At 42.7% G+C, this 21,212-nt stretch overlaps 1 protein-coding gene across 5 annotated transcripts in view; it reads left to right on the top strand.

Annotated features, from left to right (window-relative positions):
• SPATS2L (spermatogenesis associated serine rich 2 like) overlaps nucleotides 1-20,092 on the top strand; it is a 167,045-nt gene extending 146,953 nt beyond the window's left edge. For all 5 annotated transcript variants that reach the window (XM_082658591.1, XM_082658592.1, XM_082658588.1 and 2 more), the window contains 5 exons: nucleotides 5,774-5,832; nucleotides 12,037-12,146; nucleotides 14,805-14,907; nucleotides 17,595-17,815; nucleotides 19,201-20,092. In XM_082658591.1, coding sequence (XP_082514717.1) covers nucleotides 5,774-5,832; nucleotides 12,037-12,146; nucleotides 14,805-14,907; nucleotides 17,595-17,815; nucleotides 19,201-19,596 — 889 coding nt within the window. In that variant the 3' untranslated portion in view covers nucleotides 19,597-20,092. The remainder of the gene's footprint in view (nucleotides 1-5,773; nucleotides 5,833-12,036; nucleotides 12,147-14,804; nucleotides 14,908-17,594; nucleotides 17,816-19,200) is intronic.
• The last annotated feature ends 1,120 nt before the right edge of the window (nucleotides 20,093-21,212 follow it).

The following is a 21,212-nucleotide window of genomic DNA, read 5'->3' as shown; positions in this document are numbered from 1 at the left end:
AGAGAATAAAATTTTACTATCCAGGCAGTTTAGATAAAATGAGAAGATGTGTTTTTGGAAGGATAAAGGGCACATCTGAAACATGTGAGGTCAGCCTGGGTTTTATGGGAGCTCAGTTTATGTAGAACACGTCTGATGTGTCTTCAGTCTGGTGCCCTCCTGAGGACTTTATCCAGCCATTTAGAGAACTTTCAGTGGTCAGCAAAAAGCCGATTAAAGAGTTCTGTGTTTCTATCAAGTACGGAGGATCACCGTGGAAAAGCAAAAATGCCCCAAACCTGAATTGCAGATGATTCGTGGGGGAAAGTACAAACTTCAGTAATTTATTACCATCCCAATTTACAAACAGAATCATTAACTATGTGTCTTGATTCTGAGCCAAACCCTGTGTGGTTTAGTGAATATCGTTGTACTTTTATTCATAAGCTTATGTCTCAAATGATTAGATTCTGTCAGTGACAAAAGTTATATAAATTTTTGCATAAAGATGATTTATATGCAAGCACTACAGTTTACCAATTAAGGGGTTTCATTATTGTTATGCCATAGAAAAATAAATATGCTATCTTCCCTTCCGTTCATCACTGTCAAGCAGTTTTTGCCGAGCAGCCCACCGTAGTCGAAGAGCATAACGTTGAATAGAAGTTTTCTAAAACTCCATCAGAGCTTCTCTGAAGAAGGGATGATTAAGCAGAGACCTGAAGGAAGCCTCAAAGTGAAGGAGATGAAGAAAGGCAGGGCTGGGGAGGAGAGCTGTCCTCTAGCAGTGGGAAGGGCATGTGCCAAGGCCCTGTGGTGAGGGGGAATTAGAGCTCATACCTCCTGGGGTGTTGGGAAACTTCGGTGAGATCATTCCAGTGGGGCACCGGTGCTCTCCCTGATGGCCTCGCACAGGAAGCACTCAGGTGTTCGTTACAAGCAGCTCTCATTTTGAGGCTGTCTACACAGTGGTATCTCGAAAGCCTGCATGTGACCTTTCTGCTTCTCCAGTAGGAATGGGGACAGTGACACTGCCTGTGGTTTTTCTGTGAGTCGTCTCCTCCCTCTGTGCCATTCCTCCCTCCTGCCCTCCGTATCTGCTAACTCCCTACTGGGTTTTGCCCAGCACCCTCCTCTTTTATCCAGCCTGCAGAGTTGTTCTGTATCAGGCAGCACTTCGGTGCGTATCTCTGTCCTGGGGTCTCTAAGAAGATTCAGTGGGACTTGTAAATGGCACTGATGAAGTTACTCAGGAAGCTGGGTGTGGCCCCCAGCACTGCGGGCATTTAGAAGGTGTGAGACACAGGGAATTCCCTGGCGGACCAGTGGTTAGGACTGCGCTCTCACTGCTGAGGACACAGGTTCGATCCTTGTTCAGGGAACTAAGATCTCGCAAGCCCCGCGGTGCGGCCCAAAAAGGTGTTAGGCGCGGCCTTTCCTCTTGGACCTTCCTTTGGTCTGGCTCTCAGCTTGCTGTGATGCTGGGTCCTCACTGTCTGACAGCCTGCCAGAGGACCGGCTGGCCTCCGCTACTTCATCCTCTTCATCTTCCACATCCTCTTCTCTTAATATTCCCTCCCACAAGCCTGCTGCCTTGAAAGGAAAAAAAAAAATCCAGTGAAACTCTGAGGTGCACCTTATTGAGACTCTCATGGGAGGTCCTGGGGCACTGCCTCGAGCTAGCACCTTGATGCTGGTTTGCATCCAGTTCATGGGTCCTGAGCAGGGTCCTGACTCAGCAGAGATCCCTTGGATTGCTTTTATGCATGAGTTTTGAAAGCAATCACACATAGCAGTGCTTGAATTACTAAGATGCTTGAGGACAGTCTTTTGCCGAAATACCCAGAGGAATGGAAGCATGGTTTGATGCCAGCTTCAGAGGCTTTTCACATCCTCCAGTGGGCATTAAGCAGATTAACAGTTGATTGTGTAGAGCCTTCATCCCTCCTGTTGCTAGCCCAGGAGGCCTAAACTAACCATTGTGTGAATATCCACAATGTTTAATGTGTTAGACCTGGGGGTACGGATTGCACCCCAAATGTCCATCTTGTAAACTCTCTGGGCACATAATTATATCAACAAGTTTAATCAACAAAAATGCACTATAATCTTATAGCTGGTAAAGAAATGAGCAAAGGCCCCTTCCTACACCATCCTTCTCATCCAACACACACAGAGGCTGCAGGGTCCGTGGCCCTGTTTGGGGACTGAGGGCGTGGGGACCACATGAGGCTGTCTTGGCACTCTCACTGCGGTCTACCCTCTCCTGCCCCCTGAAGTCTAAAGGTACCGCATCTTGTATCACGTGCATGTATTTGCTTTGGTTGTGCACCTTGCATGCTCTCAAATCCTGGAGACTAATTACAGCCTTCTGGTTGTTGGAGGGGGGGGAAATCCTAACTTCCTCCTCCTGCCATCATCATTTTCTTCCCTCTCCACCTGTTTTGCGCCATTTCCCCAGCAAGTTCGGCAGGTCCTTTCACCCTCTTCCTCTCAGCTCACCCCAAAGAATGGAGGCTCCACAAGGATGGCAGGAATCTTTTTTTTTTTTTTAATCCACAGCTGTATTCCCAGCTCCACCCTCGCCTGGCACGTGGCAGGCACTCAACCAATATTTGTCCAGTGGATGAATGTTTTGTCAGTCTCTCCAGAGACTGGAGTCTTCTAGTGCTCTTTGTGACATATTCTGTACCGTCACCCCACACGTGTGCAAGCCGGCTTCACTCCATTGATTAAGAGAATGGAGCAAGTCTCACCTTACCCGTAGCCCATAAGTCAGTGGAGTCCCAGCCCCTTGGACTCCCGTTTCATGTCCGCCAGAAGTCAAAAGACCTCTCTAAGATTTGTGCCGGTTCAGGGATGCGGGTGAGGCCCAACATTCTTAATGCTCACTCTACCTTCAGGCTGTTGCTCTTCCCATTTCTCAGCCCTGCACTGACCCAGACGTGAAACCCAGCCACTTCCTGTGTGTGTGTGTGTGTGTGTGTGTGTGTGTGTGCGCGCGCGCACCCACACATATTCAGACCATTCACACCAAGCGTGGTGAAGGTCTGGACATCCCAAGCAAGGCTCACATCACACGCCTTACAGTGGATATCGCACAGTAGCGTATGTGGTCCTCCCGCTTCTGCAAGCTCCTTTGCTTACCCCACTACTGGTGATTTCTCCCAGCCTCTTCACCCTACACAGCTCCCAGCGTTCTCGCTGACTCTCTCTCTTTTCACCTCCTTTTCTTTAGGGAATAAACATTCAAAACATTTTCTCAGGTAGAATAGCTTAGCCATGTTGTTATAATTTGGGCTCCTGACTCCAAATCTCTAGGTTCTCCACCTTATCTCCCTACCAGCTTATCCATTAGCCTTGTTTTTCTAAACTAACATAGAACTGCCCTCTCCAATCGCTTGTGGCTACATTTGTGAACTTGACAGGAAAGCTAAGTATACCTCATAATCACAGGAGCACAAGCCTATTGACTTAACTCAGCATTTCGTACAATTAACGAATATATGCTGGTTTATGAATAGATGATCTCTGGAAAGAAACACAAGAAGCTGGTGACAGTGGAGACCTCCAGGGAGGGGGACTGAGTAAACTGGGACAGAGTTTGGATAAAGACTTCCTTCTCGCCGTACACCTTTCTGTATCGTGTATTTCCTGTGTTTAAAACACACTGACATCATATGTGTTTAATGTCAATAAATAAGGTACAATTCTCTTGATACGCTAGTTACACCAAAGTGGTTATAGCCAGTGACCTAAAACCACATGCGTCATGGGGAGAGCTGATGTCTATGCCTGATGGATTAGGCTTCGAGCCCAGTTCTGGAGAGTTTGCCGTTCCTTGTCCACGTCAGCTCTTTCCATTAGGATTTCCTGGTTGGAAAGAGCCAAGCTCTTCAACACACAGTCCTTACTGTCCACGTGTTTAGGTTACATCATTTGGATGAGGAGACCCAAACTCCTAGAGATACATCCCAGGAGCCGCTTCGTACCTTGACAAATACTACAAAATATTTCCTCTTAAGGGGAAATAGATTTTCAACACACTTTAAATTTTAAGAATACATCTGATGGAGAAAAAAATGTACATCTGTTGGAACAATCTGAGTAGTAATAAATAAGGATGTTTTAAGGATAATAATTGCAGTGTATTGAAGCACATTAAATGTGAGTTCACAATTAAACTATACAAACAAGCAAAAAAAAATCTCATTGGTTACTTTCGGAGGAACCAACTATCGTTTTGAAAACTGATAAATAAAAAGAGAGAACCAAACATTTACCCTGCCTATGCAAACTGTACTTCATGATAACCAAATAGTTGATCAAGGAAAATTTCTCTTTATGGAAGTTTTCAGTAAATAAACCAAGGAGTGAGAGAATTTGAATATCCTCATTTCTCAAATCCTCTTGATCTAGGCAGTGATCACCAATAACTGCTAATATCATAAAAAATAGAGATGTTCTTTGTATTTCCTGTACATTTATTTGGAGATGTATAAAGTTGAGTACCTTCAGGTTTAATTTTTTTTCAGGAGCAGTATTTATAAGTGTGTCCTGTCATGTGTCTGCTGATGGAAGTACATAACATAATTTCTCCTGAAATAAAAAACAAATCTGAATTTAATCAAATTTCTGTATCTCATAACGAATTTATAGAAAATATAAAGGAATGGGTTACATAATACCATGGCCGTGGAGTCAGCAAAATTCAGACCTTGGACAACTCTATAAAGGGAGGAAAAAGAAGAAAGAGAGATGGGAGGGAATGTATAGATTAAAACAGATTTAAGAGACAGTCAACAAATTGTCACGAACAGACCTTATTTAGATCCGGGTTCAAACAAACTGTTTAAAAAAATTGTATGGGGCAATTAGGAAATTTTGAATATTGAGTAGATATCTGATAACATTAAATTATTGTTCATGTTTTTAGGTATTATAGTAATACTATGGTTATATTCCCCAAAAGTCCTTATCTTTGAGATACCTATATTGAAATATTATGGTTGAAGTGAAAATTTTTAAAATCTGGCATCTGTGCTTATTTACACATAAAAATCTATGAAAGGATACATAAGGGATTTGTGATGATGTGTTGATACTGCAAGGGGAGCGAAGAGTCAGGATGGGAGAGAAATGAACTTTTGGACAGAAAATTATTACTTTTGCAGGTAATACCTTTTCAAAGGACTAACCAAAAATATATTAAATATAATGGAAAAAAGTTAATTTAACCTTGAAAGGCTTATCTGGGGGAATGAGAAGGCATAGACTCATTATAGAGCATGTGGATGGATTGACCCAGAACCATATTTCTCAAAGTGGGTCCTAGGACCCTCTGCATCAGCATTGGGCCCACCTCTCTCCCTCCCAGCCCAAATCTGGGAGAGTGAAGCAGAGACATTTGAGAATTACAGGCCTTGATAACCTGAGTGCCACCTTTTAAATACTTATTATATTGTTTTGGAACTTCAGAAATTCATAGGGCAAAAATACTCCCAAATTGAAATTCAAAGCAGTGCAATTCTGAAAGTCTGAAAAGGCTTTTTTTTTTAGATTTGCTGACAATGATTTAATCAGCAGATGTCACTATGTAACACTGGGAGCATCCCTTCCATGTTGCCTCATTTTTGGAAAGGCAGAGTCTGCTGCTGGCAATGTAACATAGAAATATTTATGGTAATCTTGTATTTTGTTTAATGAAAATAATTTTTCTTTTACTTCCAGTGCTTATTAAAAGTTTATCTTTGATTAAGCATTCTTTGCTTTTGTTTTTGTTTCTTTCCCCCAGCATCATTGACAAAGAAGTTTCATTAATGGCAGAAATGGATAAAGTTAAAGAAGAAGCCAGTAAGTAGACACATGGTTGTTTGATTAGGAGCCTCCCAATCAGAAGTAGTCCATAGGTCAGATTGCCAATGATACAGATTCTGAGTGGGGTCCAAAAGGATGGAGTAGTAGCACCCACTGAGCGGAGGGCAGAATAGGCATGCAGCAAAGAATAGGTGCCAGTTGAGTTTATTTAAAGTCCAGGGAGACTTTTGTGCCTACAGAGGACTACTTATAGTTAATTGGGTTTAAAATGACATTGAATGCAGTATTAAATCTTAAAACATAATTTTTTATGCCTTCGCACCCTACAAATCTTGCTATACTACTTATACAATCCTTTTCACTTGTTCTTTCAACTAACTCAAGTTTACCAAATTAAGTTCCCCTAAAAAGTGTGTTCTATTTGAAAGTTACTTCAATTTCCCTTAACATTTTGAATTACATTTGTAAATTTAATATATCTTATTTTTTTCAAACCCTTCGGATACCTGACAAGGCGAACTCACAAACCTAACCAGCAAAGTATTCCAAGCTCTTAAGCAACTCTTATAAGATTAATAATTCAAACTTAGAGATGTACTAAATGAAGTTCTCTTAAAACGCTCCAATTCTGTTTACAAACTCAGCCAAATTCGCTAACACCTGCCAACTTAACACCTCAGAAGAAAATCAGTTACGTGTTTGAAATCACAAGCGAGATTGTGTAATATACAGAATACTCTATATTTAAATAATGAACACACGCAGGCAATCTTGATCACTGCAAAACTTTTTCTGAATTTAACACAAAATATTAGTACTCTGGGTTTGATTTATCTTACTATTTTTATACCTATTTCTAAGCCTTTCCACTGCTGTAAAGTTAACCCAACAGCCATTAGGGTGGATTTGCCATCTCAAATAGGCTGAGGTTCATGGGTTGGAAATTTCAACTGAGACAAGATTGCTCAGTCAGATTCAACGCAAGTGTACATGCTGACCCCTCTTTTATTTTTAAATTCATTTGCTATGTTAATGGGAGCCCTAAGACCATTTTTTTTTCTTTTTTTTCCCCTAAGACCATATTTTTCGGCTGGGATTTAGTTTTGCAATCCGTATCTCCTAGGCATTTTAAATTCTTCATCCTTACCCAAATATTATCTCATAAATTGGATACATGGCAGTCTGCACCCCCAGCCAGGTTTCAGTTAAATTCCTTTACTTTTGACTTCAGTGCTTTCCTTTTAACAGTGAAGGATCAGACCAGATCCTTCATTCTTTTAATATTTTTCTTGCCTGGCCCTTGGCCATAAATTCAGTAGTTATTTTATGGAAAATAGCTATCATTATTTTTGTTAGACAATTTTTCCAAATAATTTTAAACAACATTTTAGAATCTAAAATACAGCAGGTTTTATTAAATAAAACTAAATGTGATCCAGGGTTAAGCTGTGGAATATATAGATAGTTACACAATTCCTTTGACTGTGAAATTATTTTATTTTATCGACATTTGTTGATTTCTTCAGTAGCAGTAGATTACCCCATGACTTGGGATCTTCCCTGTTTCTCAGGTACAGCTTATTTTCCCTTTTCAGTTTCATATCCTAACGATAAAAATGGAACAGCCAACACAAACACAAATGTTTCTCTAGCACCAAATAGAAAGTTACCAGCACATCACTTTCTCAGAGTTTAACAGAGGGCCTGAGATTTCAAGTGCTCATTCTTCCTTCTTGGGACAGTAGTATTCAGTCCCAAGACCTGTGGAATTTGGGCATCTCTGGAGAGCATCCCCATTTTTAAAACTCAATCAGTAAACATTGACTGTGTGCTTCCTTGTGTGCTAAGCACTGGCAGAGAGAGGGACAAACGAGCAAACAGATGAATCTGGGACCTGCACTCATGGAGCTTTCAGGCTAGCTGAAACGGCTAGCTTGATTGACAGGGTTCCCCTAACTTCAGGAATCGGTCCTGGTTTAGAACTGCCCAGCGCCCTGGGGAAACCAATTTGCTTACCTTGGAGGTGAACAGAAATGAAATCAAATCCAGGTTCCACCTATTTACTGGCTGTGTGACATTGAACTATTTTGTGAATTTCTAAAGTCAGGCTCCTAATCAGAAAATAGGGCATAAGAAGAGTGTCTATATCAAATAGTTACTAGCACAGTGCCTGACACGGTGTGTATAAAAAGAGAAAAGCTCATCTTAGTAGAGAGGTTAGTCCAACCCCTCAGAAAACAGAGGTCAGGGGGGTTATGCAGCCTCTCTCAGGTGACACACCTATGTCAACCGTAAGTCTTCTCCATCGATAGAAAGAACCATTGAATTTCTCCCCACAAAGTGCTGAACTGTCTTTGCAACCACCATTTTGAGCTTCCTTATCTATGGTCTCAAGAGTATTTTCCACGTTTTCCATTTCCTGCACATGATATAAACCATATTTCCCCAATTATAACATAAGCTCCTATATCCCTCATGGCACCTAACACAAAGCTGAGAAGACTGTGGGTACTTCATTGTATTTCTTAAAAGAATTATTGTAATTAATTCAGTATCTACAGGCTGTGGGATCCAATATTAGTGAACGTGAACGTAATTGCAACAAGAGGGATGTATATTCTAGATAAATATATCTCACTTTAGTAATAGTATTTGTGGGCTGCCCTGGTGGTGCAGTGGTTAAGAATCCACCTGCCAATGCAGGGGGACATGGGTTTGAGCCCTGGTCTGGGAAGATCCCACATGCCGCGGAGCAACTAAGTCTGTGTGCCATAACTACTGAGCCTGCGCTCTAGAGCCTGGGAGCCACAACTACTGAGCCTGTGTGCCACAACTACTGAGCCGGCGCTCTAGAGCCCATGCACCACAACTACTGAGCCCACGTGCCACAACTACTGAAGCCCACGCACCTAGAGCCCGTGCTCCTCAACGAGAGAAGCCACCACGATGAGAAGCCTGCGCACTGCAAGGAAGAGTAGCCCCCGCTCGTTGCAACTAGAGAAGGCCTGCGTGCAGCAACGAAGACCCAGTGCAGCCAAAAATAAAATAAATAAAATATATAAATTTATTTTTTTAAATTAAAAAGAATAATAGTATTTGTAGTTAGGGTTTTTTAGGGTACTATTCTAAACAATTCACATTGGTTATTTCATTCAGTTCCACAATAACCCTGTGAGGGGTATATGATTATTACATTTTACAGATGAAGAAAGGATGCTGTCGTGCTATGATCTCAAACTTTGCCTGCCCAGGGAATTGGAGGCCTAGACAGGTGTGTTCTCAGAGTGTCAAATTTACTAGAGATGGGAAGAAAACATTACTTTATATTAACAGGAACATAGATCTATTATGAAGTAAAATGCAAAATTCACAAGAATTTTTAAGGAATTAAAAGGATTTCAAAGAACCTTTGTGCTTGAAGAGCTACTTGGGCCCCAGATTCTGGCCCCCCATCCCCCAGGATTTCAAGTATACCCTCTGCTAAGACATATTATTCGAGAAGCCCTAAAATTTTCCATGGTTCAAGTAATAAGAGCAAGCTTCTAATGTGTTCCAGAAACTTGAAGGAAATTATAAATCCTACTGAGCGAATGGATTTCAGCATACCAGATACTACATAAATAATACTAATCGAGTGTTGAATGCAGTGAAAATCTAAAGCCATATGGGACTGTCTCCCTCTACAAATTTCCAAAAGGATGGTGCTTTCAAAACATACTTACTATTCTATTTGAAATTATAGGATCAATGAATTTTAGGAACTGATCTGTTTCGGTTTTGCTTTCTGTTTCTGTGATTGATGTTTTTGAGGTGAAAATGTTGGCTTCCCCCCAGAGAATATTGGCTTTTGATCTCAAGTTTTAGGACTTTTTCATAATGAAAGTCTTTGAAATGTTAATGAGACTATATGTAAAACTCATCCCAACACTTGCTGATGCAAAGTGTTCATTCCCATGCACATTTGCATGAGTGTAAACTCAGAATTTATTGGTGATCTTGCACCTGCATTTCTATTTTAGGGCCCATTTATATCTATTTCTACAAAATCTTTTGTTTGGTATGAATGCTCAAATTCTACTTAATCAAAAAGAACAATTACCCCTAATTGTCACCAGTCCCACAAATGATCTGTTAAGAAAAGTCAGATCTGTTTATCCATGTAGTCACTCAGGGTCTGTTGACCCCTTTACTAGCTGCTCATCAAAGCTGAGCCCTCAGCATTCTTATTTATCTTACTTTGCAAGAGGAAAGTACCTCATTTCATCTTCCTACTCAAGAATCATTTTCTCATTCTCCAGACTTTAGTCCCATCCATATGTTGAATTATAATGGGAAATAAATAATCAGTCAAAGGTATGAGTCCTAGATATTCTCAAGTGGCCCCTGTAGAAAAGGAACTTCTGCCTTTCTTTGCATATTCCTTTTAAGAAGTAATGCATTGATCCATTCGTTGGAATCGTTCATTCAGCAAACATATTGGGCACTCACTGTGTACCAGGCCCTAGGTATCCCAGGCACAAAGAACTAAATGTGCAGTTTTTGCCAGGACTAGAGATGCCTGCTGTAGCCAGAAGAGCAACCAGAAATCCAGCTTTTGAATGGAATCACTTAACTTTCAAGTGTGGGTGATTTATTTGTAAAAGTAATGTGTGGACCAAACAAAATATATGTACCCTGTCACTGAAAGTGATAGCTGGCTACCTTTTTGTGACCTCTGGTCTGACTGGGTGACCTGGGACATCACTCAGTAATACATTTTCTACGTTCAGATGAAAATTCCTTTCGCTCCCATCATCAGGACAAGTTTTTCACTAGCTTCTCTGTACTCTGAAATGCCACCAGGCACAATTCAGTCTGCCTAGCTACCTGGAATTGTACATGGGAGGCAGGGGGCGTCCCGGTAAATAATTAAAGCGTGATTAGAGCAGTTTGGCAGATGGTTAGGCTTTATGAGTTATAGATTAGTTATTTTATTGACATCTCAACATTGGTATCAGCATAAAAAGATATTTCTCATCCTGTCTGAGGAATGGCTTCTGGTTTGCAGGAAATCTTAACTCTTGACTGACTCTGAACTTCTTTTGGGGCTTCTGAAGCAACTATTTTTGACATTTATAAATTAAGAACCCTTAAAGTCAGAAGGCACCTTGTTTGGGCATTGGGCTGTGAATCTGGTCTAATAAAGCAGTTGACCCTTGTCCAGCCAAGAATGGAATGTGAATTCCACGTGCACATCGTATTAGTTAGGTGGACTTTTCTTTTGTTATAACTCAAAATCTTTGTCCAAAAGAAATGAAGGCAATTCATATGTGACTGGAATGAGAGAACTACAAATCTTATCTATTATAAAATCAAACTTCTGGTTTAAATCTCACCCAGTGTATTCGTATTCATTGCCTTTGAGCTCCATGGTCTTTTGGGAAACACACACACACACAATTAACCTGTGGGCTCCTACATCTACTTGAACCTTGAGTGGTTCATCTTGACAGGTGTGTGAAATGTGATGCCAAGAATCCCCTTGTGACTTCGCTGCATGTGCAGATGCTAGAGTGCACATGAATTCAGCTTAAGCAAGCTTTGACTCACCCTTGAAATTTTTCCATTGTGGACACTTATAACAAAAACTCTGGTCTGCAACTTCTCTCTGGTTGCAAAATGGAAACATATCTGCAGAGTAGCAAAAGCAGAGGCATTTTTTAGCTCACAAAAAGCTAATAAAGGAAAACTTTTATGTCATCTTTCAATAACACAGCTAGTTGCCCTAAATGAATATGTGTTAAAGTTCAGAGGGTCTGATGTTGTTAGAATTTGATAGTACAGCACATACAGAATAATGGTTTTTGCTGAGTGGACTCACTGTCTTTGCATTAGCATTCAGATAGGATTTTAATGGTTTTTTTTTTCTTCTTGGAGATAGTTGTTCTGAGTAATGCACAAATCTAAAAGTCCAAACTAAGTAAGTGAGATCAGATGCCAGTGGGGAAAATGAAGAAGATTGTGGGTGTACAGTGAATCAGAAAGGACCGTGTTTGGTTTGGGGCTTGGTGGATAAAGACATAAGGAAATGAGTGGTTGGTGATGAGCATCAAGGGCCAGCTCAGCTTAGTGACCAACTCAGAAAACAGCCATGGCCCAACAAAGCGATCCATCTGTGGAGAGAGAACTGATCCAAGAAATTAGGTCATTTAATATGTTTACATCTTTGGCCTTAATGTATTATTCCTTCTTATCTGGCAGTGGAAATCCTGACTGCTCGTCAAAAGAAAGCAGAAGAACTAAAGAGACTTACTGATCTAGCCAGTCAGATGGCAGAGATGCAGCTGGCCGAACTCAGGGCAGAAATTAAGGTCAGTTCTAAAATATCACAGCCTGAACCCTGAGCCAGAGTTCTGATCCCCATTACGTCTGTTCTGCATCCATAGAGTGCTGTTCTCTGAGGATCTAACATCAGACACCCAGCTGTGTTTCACAGGGTTGAAATCGAGAATACAGAAGGGTTAAAGAAACACCTAGTCACTATATTTAAGTAGACTATGTGTTGAAGGGCTATATCATTACAGAGGAGAGGTACAAGCTATTCTTTTAGCCAGTGGAACTGACCCAAATAAAATGTATTGAACCATAAATTATAGCTGGGAAGGGGAACATTATTTTCACCATATGTAATTTATGCATATGTATATAAACACACACACATGTGAACACACACTAAGTATGAACTTAGTGTAACAGTAAGGATTCTAAAGAATGAACAGTGTGTGGAGACTTCTTTCCTATATCCTTTTCTAGCTTACTTGCCCTTTTATTGAGAATACCACCCACAAATATGTATTTAGTGGATTTCTTTAGCTGCACGCAACAGAAGCTGACCCTGGCTAACCTCAAGAACGAGTAGAATTGGAAAGGACATGAGGGTAGCTCACCAAAGCAGAGTGTGCTCTGAAGACTCCAGGTTATAACTGGGCAGAAATGTTGGCAGCAGTAATTACCAGACACTCTTCAGGGCACCATCAGAGTGAGTGACCTCCAGATGTCATCACCCCTTGGGCCACCCCACTGGATTCAAATCCCAAACAGAGAGATTCTGATTGGCCTCCACTTGGGTCACATCCACCATTTGGCCAAGAGAGGTCTTGATTGAAAGACCCACCAACGCTGTGAATCTTGGAAACCGCATTGGGGTACAGTTACCAGAAGGAGAAATTGTTAGCAGAAAGGCAAAAACAAGTATCTACAACAAAATAGGAAGTTACAGTTTATAAATTTTCCCTTATCCTCATTTTCCCCAATACAGTAAACATACACACATGCACACGCACTCCAGCTTCTGACCGACTTCTAGGGAACTAGTGTACTTTGAAGTCATATTTGTTGCTAGCTTTATAAGTAGGATTGTCTGCTCATCCCAGCATAACCACTGGTTGGGTATGGTAGAAAGTGGCAAGTGAGTTTGGTCCCCTCCATCCTGGTTAGGCATAAAAGAGAGCCCCATGGGGATGAGGATTTCCCCTGAAGGTTCTGAGAAGTTCTGTAGGTCTTTCCCTTCTCACCTGCTCTCCTGGTCTTTGTTTCCTCCAACCCAGTCAATTGCAGTGGCCTCCTGACTAGTCTTTCTGCATCCACTGTCTCCCTCCAGCCTGGTCATTCACCCTGAGACCAGAGTTATTAGAGCAGGTCTGGTCTCCCCCACTATGGTCTCCTCTTCCCTTCAAAATAAAATCCACCACTGGACTCCAGTATATATTTATTATGGCCACTGCTAATTAGTTTCAGTAGAACAAAACCCTTCGTCTTGTGGACACAGATGCACTTCTAATGTCACAGATGTTCCCTGGTCCCAAAGGAGATTAGAATGGGGAATGGGGCTGGTTGGCAGAACCCATCTTGATACCCAGAAAAACATCCTGGAAAGCCAAACAAACAAACACACACTTGTTTTGATAAATATGAAGTTGCCAGCTTCCTGGTCAACTGAAATCCACTCGTTTCCAAGTTTCACTTCTACCCATCAAAATCCCACTCATCGTAAAATGGTTGATAGCACAGGCTTTGGAGTGCAACAGTCCTGCTCTTGCAACCTTGGATAAATTACATATTTTCTTAGATTCTTAGAACCTCGATTCCCCCTTTGTAAATTACAGTTAGTACTGACTTCATAATAATGTGATCAGCTGAAAATGAGATTATATGTTAAGAATCTGGCCCATGTCTGGTAAGTGTTCAATATTTTTTTTAATGTTCCAGCTAAAATGCTTCCTCTTACATAACTCTTTACCCATTCCCCTCAGTAGGAAATAATTTCTTCCTCTTTCATATTCCTAAAGCACCTACTACATTCTACGTTATATTGTATCTTGTGGTATCTGTCTCTCTTGCCATGTGGTAAACTCCCTGGTAGATCACAGAGGGACTGACTTATAGTTATTTCTCTATTGCTCACTCTGTCATCTACACATAGATCTTAATTTTAAATGAACTGAAAAGTAATCTCTTTCCCACTTCCTTTAACAGCACTTGAAATTCTACCATTCAAGATAATGGTTTCTAGTTATCGATACTGAAGGCTTTTTGGACTTCCTGGTACCCTATTAAAATGGAGACGGACGTCTAGGAAGGATGACATGCTTTCTCATGAGGAGTGATACCTTAGGAGGCCATTGGCCAGATTAGGAAGACTGCCAGAAGGCAATCCCGTAATTTACAATAGGACAGGAAGTGCTAGAAGGAGGGCGTGGGGTGCTAAAAGGTTTAAGTAGATGAGTCCAGACACACATTTTGCCTGTACAGACAGGACCCACACGTGTTTCCCAGAAGAAGAAGGTGACCGTGCTCCAGGCAGGCCAAAACCAAGCCTGCTTTAACAGAGCCTCCCAGTGACAGAGCTGGCATGCTTCCCCACCTGGGGATGCTTTCACGTCATCAGTGGTGGCGGGAGAGCAGAGAATGGATCAGCAGCATGCCCCAGTCGTTTCTGCAATCATGGGTCTCCTGTCTCTTCCCTACAGCACTTTGTCAGCGAGCGTAAATATGACGAAGAGCTTGGGAAAGCTGCCCGGTTCTCCTGTGACATTGAACAGCTAAAGGCCCAAATCATGCTCTGTGGAGAAAGTGAGTTTTGCATACTTTCTAAATAATTCTGTGTGCATAAGCCTGGTGCTATTTGGAGTTGGTATCAGAAATGTCAGGTGTGCGGTCCCCCAGGGGGCTAAAGTGAGGTCTAAAGAGATTTAATGATCTAAGGTCATGACACAAGTCGCTAAAAATGTCAAGATCCGAACTTCGAGTCTTCAAATGCCACTGCCCCATCAGTAAATCCCCAGGATTTATTAAGCGGAACAGAACAGGTCAACTAGTTTATATCTTTCGCAAACTTTTCTTAAGCACTGCCAGATCAACTGCCTCTCTGATTTCAAACTGCCTGGTTCTATAGAGACCTGTTACAGGGAGAGGGAGTCTCCCTAACGAGTCTGAGAACAATGGGCTACTGTCGTGAAGGGCCCAGCTGTCGTGTGTGTGTGTGTGTGTGTGTGTGTGTGTGTGTGTGTGTGTGTGTGTGTGTGTGTGTGTGTGTGTGTGTGTGTGTGTCACACACGCTGCTCAGCAGTGCCTGACTGAGTCTCTCCCTTAATTAGAGCAGTTAACATGCAACAAAATTGCCTGATCCTTTTTCCCCTGCTCCAGCCCACCCACCAGGGGAGGTGGGAATGAGCACCAAAGTGGCTTCAAGGACGCCACAAGGAGGAAGGAACAACTGGTGAAGGACATGGAATATCTACAGCCTCGTAGTGAGCTGAAAAATTGAGATTTGGCTTCACTTTTTTTTTTCAAAGTGGAAATTGCGTGTTTTTCTGAGTATAAAAAATATAAGCTTGATCTAAAAATTACAAACTATATAAAATAGAACATGACATTACTTTTGTGGCCCCATCACACTTTTTATGTACATATATCTACTGTGTAAATTATACAGTATACTTAATTATACTACATCATTTACTATACTATACAATATACATATATAGTAAGAGAATTTGCTTTTATCATTTCACAATATATGGCTGACATTTTTCCATGTCAATGTATTTAACCCGTAATTTATTTAAATATAATTGGCATAATCAGTCCCTTGATTGTGGACATTTAGGTTGCTTCCAGTTTTTCACCATTAAAATAACACTGCTGTGAGCATCCTTGCTCACATATCTTCGGCAATTATCTGAATTTTTGACTGCATTTCTTTTAAATTATTTTTTTCTATACACTCCCTCCCTTATGAATCTACCCCACTTGCCATTCTCCATCCCCAGATTTTGCCTCACCTCTAAAAAACCAGACTCTGATTCACAGTTGGAAATGTAACTGCCTATCCTAGTTGCCACTCCAGGCTGATAATGGGCAAGACCCTGATGCCAAGTGACTCTGCCACCATCTGAGGAGGGGAGGGCGGTGTAGTGCCACCTGCTCTCCTCCAGAGCCCTCCAGTGCCATCTAGTGGGAGGAACCATCCCTTCCCGAATCCCAGGTGTCCACATTGGAAGCCAGCCTCCCTTGTTGGAGACAGCAGTCCTTGAAAGCCCCTTTTCTTCTCAGTTTTGTTGAGAGCACATGGAAAGCCCACAGCTACTGAACCGCAAATAGTAATGACCCCTGTGAAAGTGAATCTAGTTAGCAAAGAGCCACTAAAATCCCCTCGTCATGATTGGACAGTACCCGACGTGCCATCACACCTTACCTGTAAAATGAAAGGACTAGAGATTCATCCCTGTCCTTTCCATTTCTAATGTCCTGTGATCCCTATTCACACTCCAAATCCTCAGGAAGAATGCTAGGATTAAGTCTGATCCAACACAGGTAGCAGAGAAAATTGCTTTTAAAAACTGGTGACAATTTTTTAAGATTCAGAGGTCTTGCTGTCCAGACGGGCAGTCAAATGCTGGTGAACTATGAGAGGAAAGTCATGATTATGTCCTTAAGTTGATTCCCTCCAGCCCTGATTCAGCATAATCGCACAGAAACATCCCATCAAAAACCACCCCTTTCAAAACCAGTGGGAAGGGTGATAATAAAAATTGAACAGACCTGTCCGAGCCCTGCCGGGGATCTGTCTCATTAGCCTGCGTGGACTTTAGCATTGGAATTGTTGCAGATTTGCAGTGGGGCTGTAGAAAATGGAGTTGATAAAAGGCCAGATAATGTAACTCTAATGGAATATAGAAGATGCTTTGGGGCATCTTTTGGGCCGGCAGGCATGGCCGTAAGGTCAGGGGATATATACCACCCCAGGGTGACAAAATTCCTGACACCTGGCATCACCCCATTCTGAAGCTCTCAAAATATTGTGGCTCTGACCAGCCAAGTGTCCGTGTACCTCTAGGTTTTTCTGCATCTCTGCAACACCAACGGGTCTAGGGATATGACAAGAACAGCAAGAACAGGTTTGGTAATGGGGAACCCAAGAGGCAGAGTACCTTTGTGGACAGGGCTGAGAGGGCACTTCGGGGTTTCATTATCCCTCTTCCCTTGGTGGTTTTTGACCTAAGGCATAATATTAAAGGTGCTCAGATCTGTCTCATTTCCTACAAATGTCTCCCAACCTGAATGATTATGCTATTCAGTGATTCTCACAGAAGACATTTGGTGGTCTCCAAGCACCTAGGTGCTTTTTCAAACGATATCTTTCCAAAAGAAAAACAAAAACAAAAACTTAATGTTTTTATGAAGCTCCTGCCAATTTCTCCATCTCCTAATGGGTTACCGAGGCACAGCCCCTAACACCAAGTGCTTTCTTGTTGCAGTTACACATCCAAAGAACAACTATTCCTCAAGAACTCCCTGCAGCTCCCTGCTGCCACTGCTCAACGCTCACGCGACCACCTCTGGGAAACAGAGTAACTTCACCAGAAAATCATCCAATCACAACAAGCCCTCCGAGGGTAAAGCAGCAAACCCCAAACTGGCGAGCAACCTTCCCAGCACCGCTGACAGCTCTCACCAGGCTGTGCCGGCTAATAAGCAGGTAAACTGCTCCAGGGAGGCCACCTTGCCCTGCTTCCAGGAGTCCCGCAGACCCTAGTGCATTTCCTGGGCAAGAAACCACTCGTTTGCAAAGAAAACAGCCACCACTGGTCACACCCAGGCTCCGCCCACCCCCAGCAGCAGCCCGACCTCCAGAGCCTCCTTCTGCCAGTTCGGCCTCCCAGAACTCCCCCGGTCCCATCCGGTCCCCATTTCATAGGCGCTGTCCCCTGTGGAGGAAGTGGTCTTCACACACTTGACAGCATCAGCAAAGAGTCCACCTAAATGAGACGGTGCTTCTCATGCCTTGAGTGCCACCCAGGTCCTCGTAACTGGCCCACATGTGGAAGGGACTCACACAGACATGGGAACAAGATTCAGAACCTGGCCACTGACACCATTAGTGAGAAGAAATCTGACATGTTTTTTATGATCCTTTAACTCCCATTTATGTCTAGTTTTTCTGTAAGAGGCCAAAGTTAGTTCACACTGCACTTTCTTCTCTTGGGCTTTCAGTAAAGAGAATACATTTCAAAATGACATTATTAATTCTTATCTACTATGACCCTTAAAAATAGAAGCATCCAAAAGGACAGTCTTCTCTCCTTCTGCTTCTCCACTATATCCTTGAGAAGTGATTTCCTCCTTATCATTAGAGAATGACCAAGAAATGGGTTTTGATGATTCAGAAGCTGGGAATGCTATAAAGACATTTTTCCTGAGCTCTCAGAAAGAGAGCTTGAATAAAGAGACTTTTTTTTTTTACGCATTCCAAAATGCTGGTTTTCTAACAAGTGCCCTGTTGGATTTTGTGGTCTTGGTCTTTTAGAATTCTCATTAGTGACTGTGACAGGCATTTCTCTGGCCCCAGATATCTTCATGAACTTTAAAATAGCACTTGGACAAGGAGTATTTCATATAGTCATAGATTCAAGATCATAACCAGATCTGTTTCACTTGTCTAAATACAGCTTCATAGCTTTTTTTCTTTGCTTATTATTGTTTTTTTTTTTTTTTTGTGGTATGCGGGCCTCTCACTGCCGTGGCCTCTCCCGTTGCCGAGCACAGGCTCCAGACGCGCACGCCCAGCAGCCATGGCTCACGGGCCCAGCCGCTCCGCGGCATGTGGGATCTTCCCAGACTGGGGCACGAACCCGTGTCCCCTGCATCAGCAGGCGGACTCTCAACCACTGCGCCACCAGGGAAGCCCCGCTGCTCTTTTAAGCTCGAGGATTCTATCAGCTTGACCTCATTTGCATGTTGTCACATTCTTCTGGGGTGTAAAAAAGCTTACCTGTGACTTAGAGATTTGGTTTCCCTGATGTCTACTGATGTCATCTGACGTTTGTTGGCATCTAATACCTCTTTTTTTTTTTTTTTTGGTAGAATGGGTCTTCTAGCCAAAGACGAAGATTTAATCCGCAGTATCACAACAACAGGCTAAATGGGTCTGCGAAGCCCCAGGGCAGTGGTAACGAAGCTGATCCGATGGGGAAGGGCAACAACCGCCATGAACACAGAAGACAACCACACAACGGCTTCCGTCCCAAAAACAAAGGCAGCACCAAAAACCAAGAGGCCTCTTTGGGAACCAAGACCCCCGAGGCTGCAGCCCATCCAGAAAAGCCCCGACGAAGGCAGCACGCTGCAGACAACTCAGAGGCCAGGCCTTTCCGGGGAAACGTCTCCAGGGTTTCACAGTGCAATCTCTGCCCCACGAGAATAGAAGTTTCCACAGATGCCGCGGTTCTCTCCGTCCCAGCTGTGACGTTGGTGGCCTGAGCTAGGAGAGAAAAAAAAAGCCGTTTTCATTCAGTTTCTGTTCCCTGCCCGAGGTGCTGACCCAATTCGCTGCCAAAAGAGAGTCAATCCGAATATACAAACCCTGTACGGCTGTGTCATCCTCTCTTAATCATTTTTTCTAATTCTAATAATCAGCTCTAGCTTGCTTCATAACTTTCATGGCTTTGCTTGATATGTTGGCGCTTTTTCTCATCAAGACTTTGCAGCATTTTAGCCAGGCAGTATTTACTCATTTGTTAGGAAAATCAAGTTGTGGCTAAAGATCAGAGGCTCAGTAGCAACCTATGTTGTAGCAGTGATGTCAGTCCATTGATCGTCTTTAGAGAGTTAATGTTGAAAACAAAATTCTTATTGATCAGACAAACTTGATCTGCTGAAGACACGTGCGCTTTTCTAGAGTTTAACATCTGGTGTTTTTCTGAAAAATATATATATACATATATTGCTTTATTTGAAACAAATTAAAATATGCTGCATTTGACACCTGGCTTGTTTTTTTTCTTTTTAATTTATGCCCACTTTATCATCCAGTGTACTAGGTAGTACTTTCAAGAAAACTTTAGAGACTAGAAGTTTTGTGGCACAGAGCTCTGAACAATACTGTTTCTCTCGGGACAGGTAACCTTTTGGAAAAAAACAATGCCTGACAATGGCCAGTACGTTACACGCATATAGATGGATGTGCACCCCGATCATCTTAGACACAACACGGTAGTTTGGAAACCTTGGTTGCAAGTAATATAAACCTTAGCCTCGTTGAAACAATAAAGAAAAGGTATTGGTTTAGTGGCTGCAAAGCCCAGTATCAAAGTATGCCTTGGGTCCAAATGGATCAGGACTCTAGCCCCTTTCTCCTGGTTATCTCAGCTCTCCCTTCCTCCTTGGGCTGACATTGTATTCAGAATGGTGGCAAATAGCTGCCTCACTCCTAAGAGTCATGTCCACCCCTACACTTTCCAGAAGAAAAGAGAAGCTCTCCAGGTAGCGTCCACATGGAGCAAGTGTCTTTCTCAAAAGTCCCAGCGGAAAAAAAAAAAAAGACTCTCACAATGTGTGATGTACCAATTGGGGGATTCAAATGCTATTCCGTTTGGGGCTTCCCTGGTGGCGCAGTGGTTGAGAGTCCGCCTGCTGATGCAGGGGACACGGGTTCGTGCCCCGGTCCGGGAGGATCCCACATGCTGCGGATTGGCTGGGCCCGTGAGCCATGGCCGCTGAGCCTGCGCGTTTGGAGCCTGTGCTCAGCAACGGGAGAGGCCACAACAGTGAGAGGCCCGCGTACCGCAAAAAAAAAAAAAAAGTCCCAGCGAGGGTCTTGCATATCATTGGCCCAGACTACTAGTAGGCTTGTCCCTCAACCAATCAGCAAATGACATGCTAATTAGCATAGACTAATCAGAGCCCACCCCCAAGCTGGGTTGTGGCCGGCTGCCCAGAAGCACAGGGGCTGTGTGCAGCAGGGCTCCTGTTACCTGAGGAAGGGAGAGGGGATACCGGGGGCCCACATCCCAAGAAGCCCCAAGTCCCCTGTCTTGGAGGGCAAGGCAGCTCAGTTTGGCCACTGCTTGCATCGAAATTCCATGTGTCCTACAGAT

The sequence above is a fragment of the Grampus griseus genome, assembly GCF_964374135.1.
Source record: "Grampus griseus genome assembly, chromosome: 7".
Lineage (NCBI taxonomy): Eukaryota > Metazoa > Chordata > Mammalia > Artiodactyla > Delphinidae > Grampus > Grampus griseus.
Note: the sequence above shows the minus strand (reverse complement) of the source record. Positions and strands in the feature narration are given on the sequence as shown.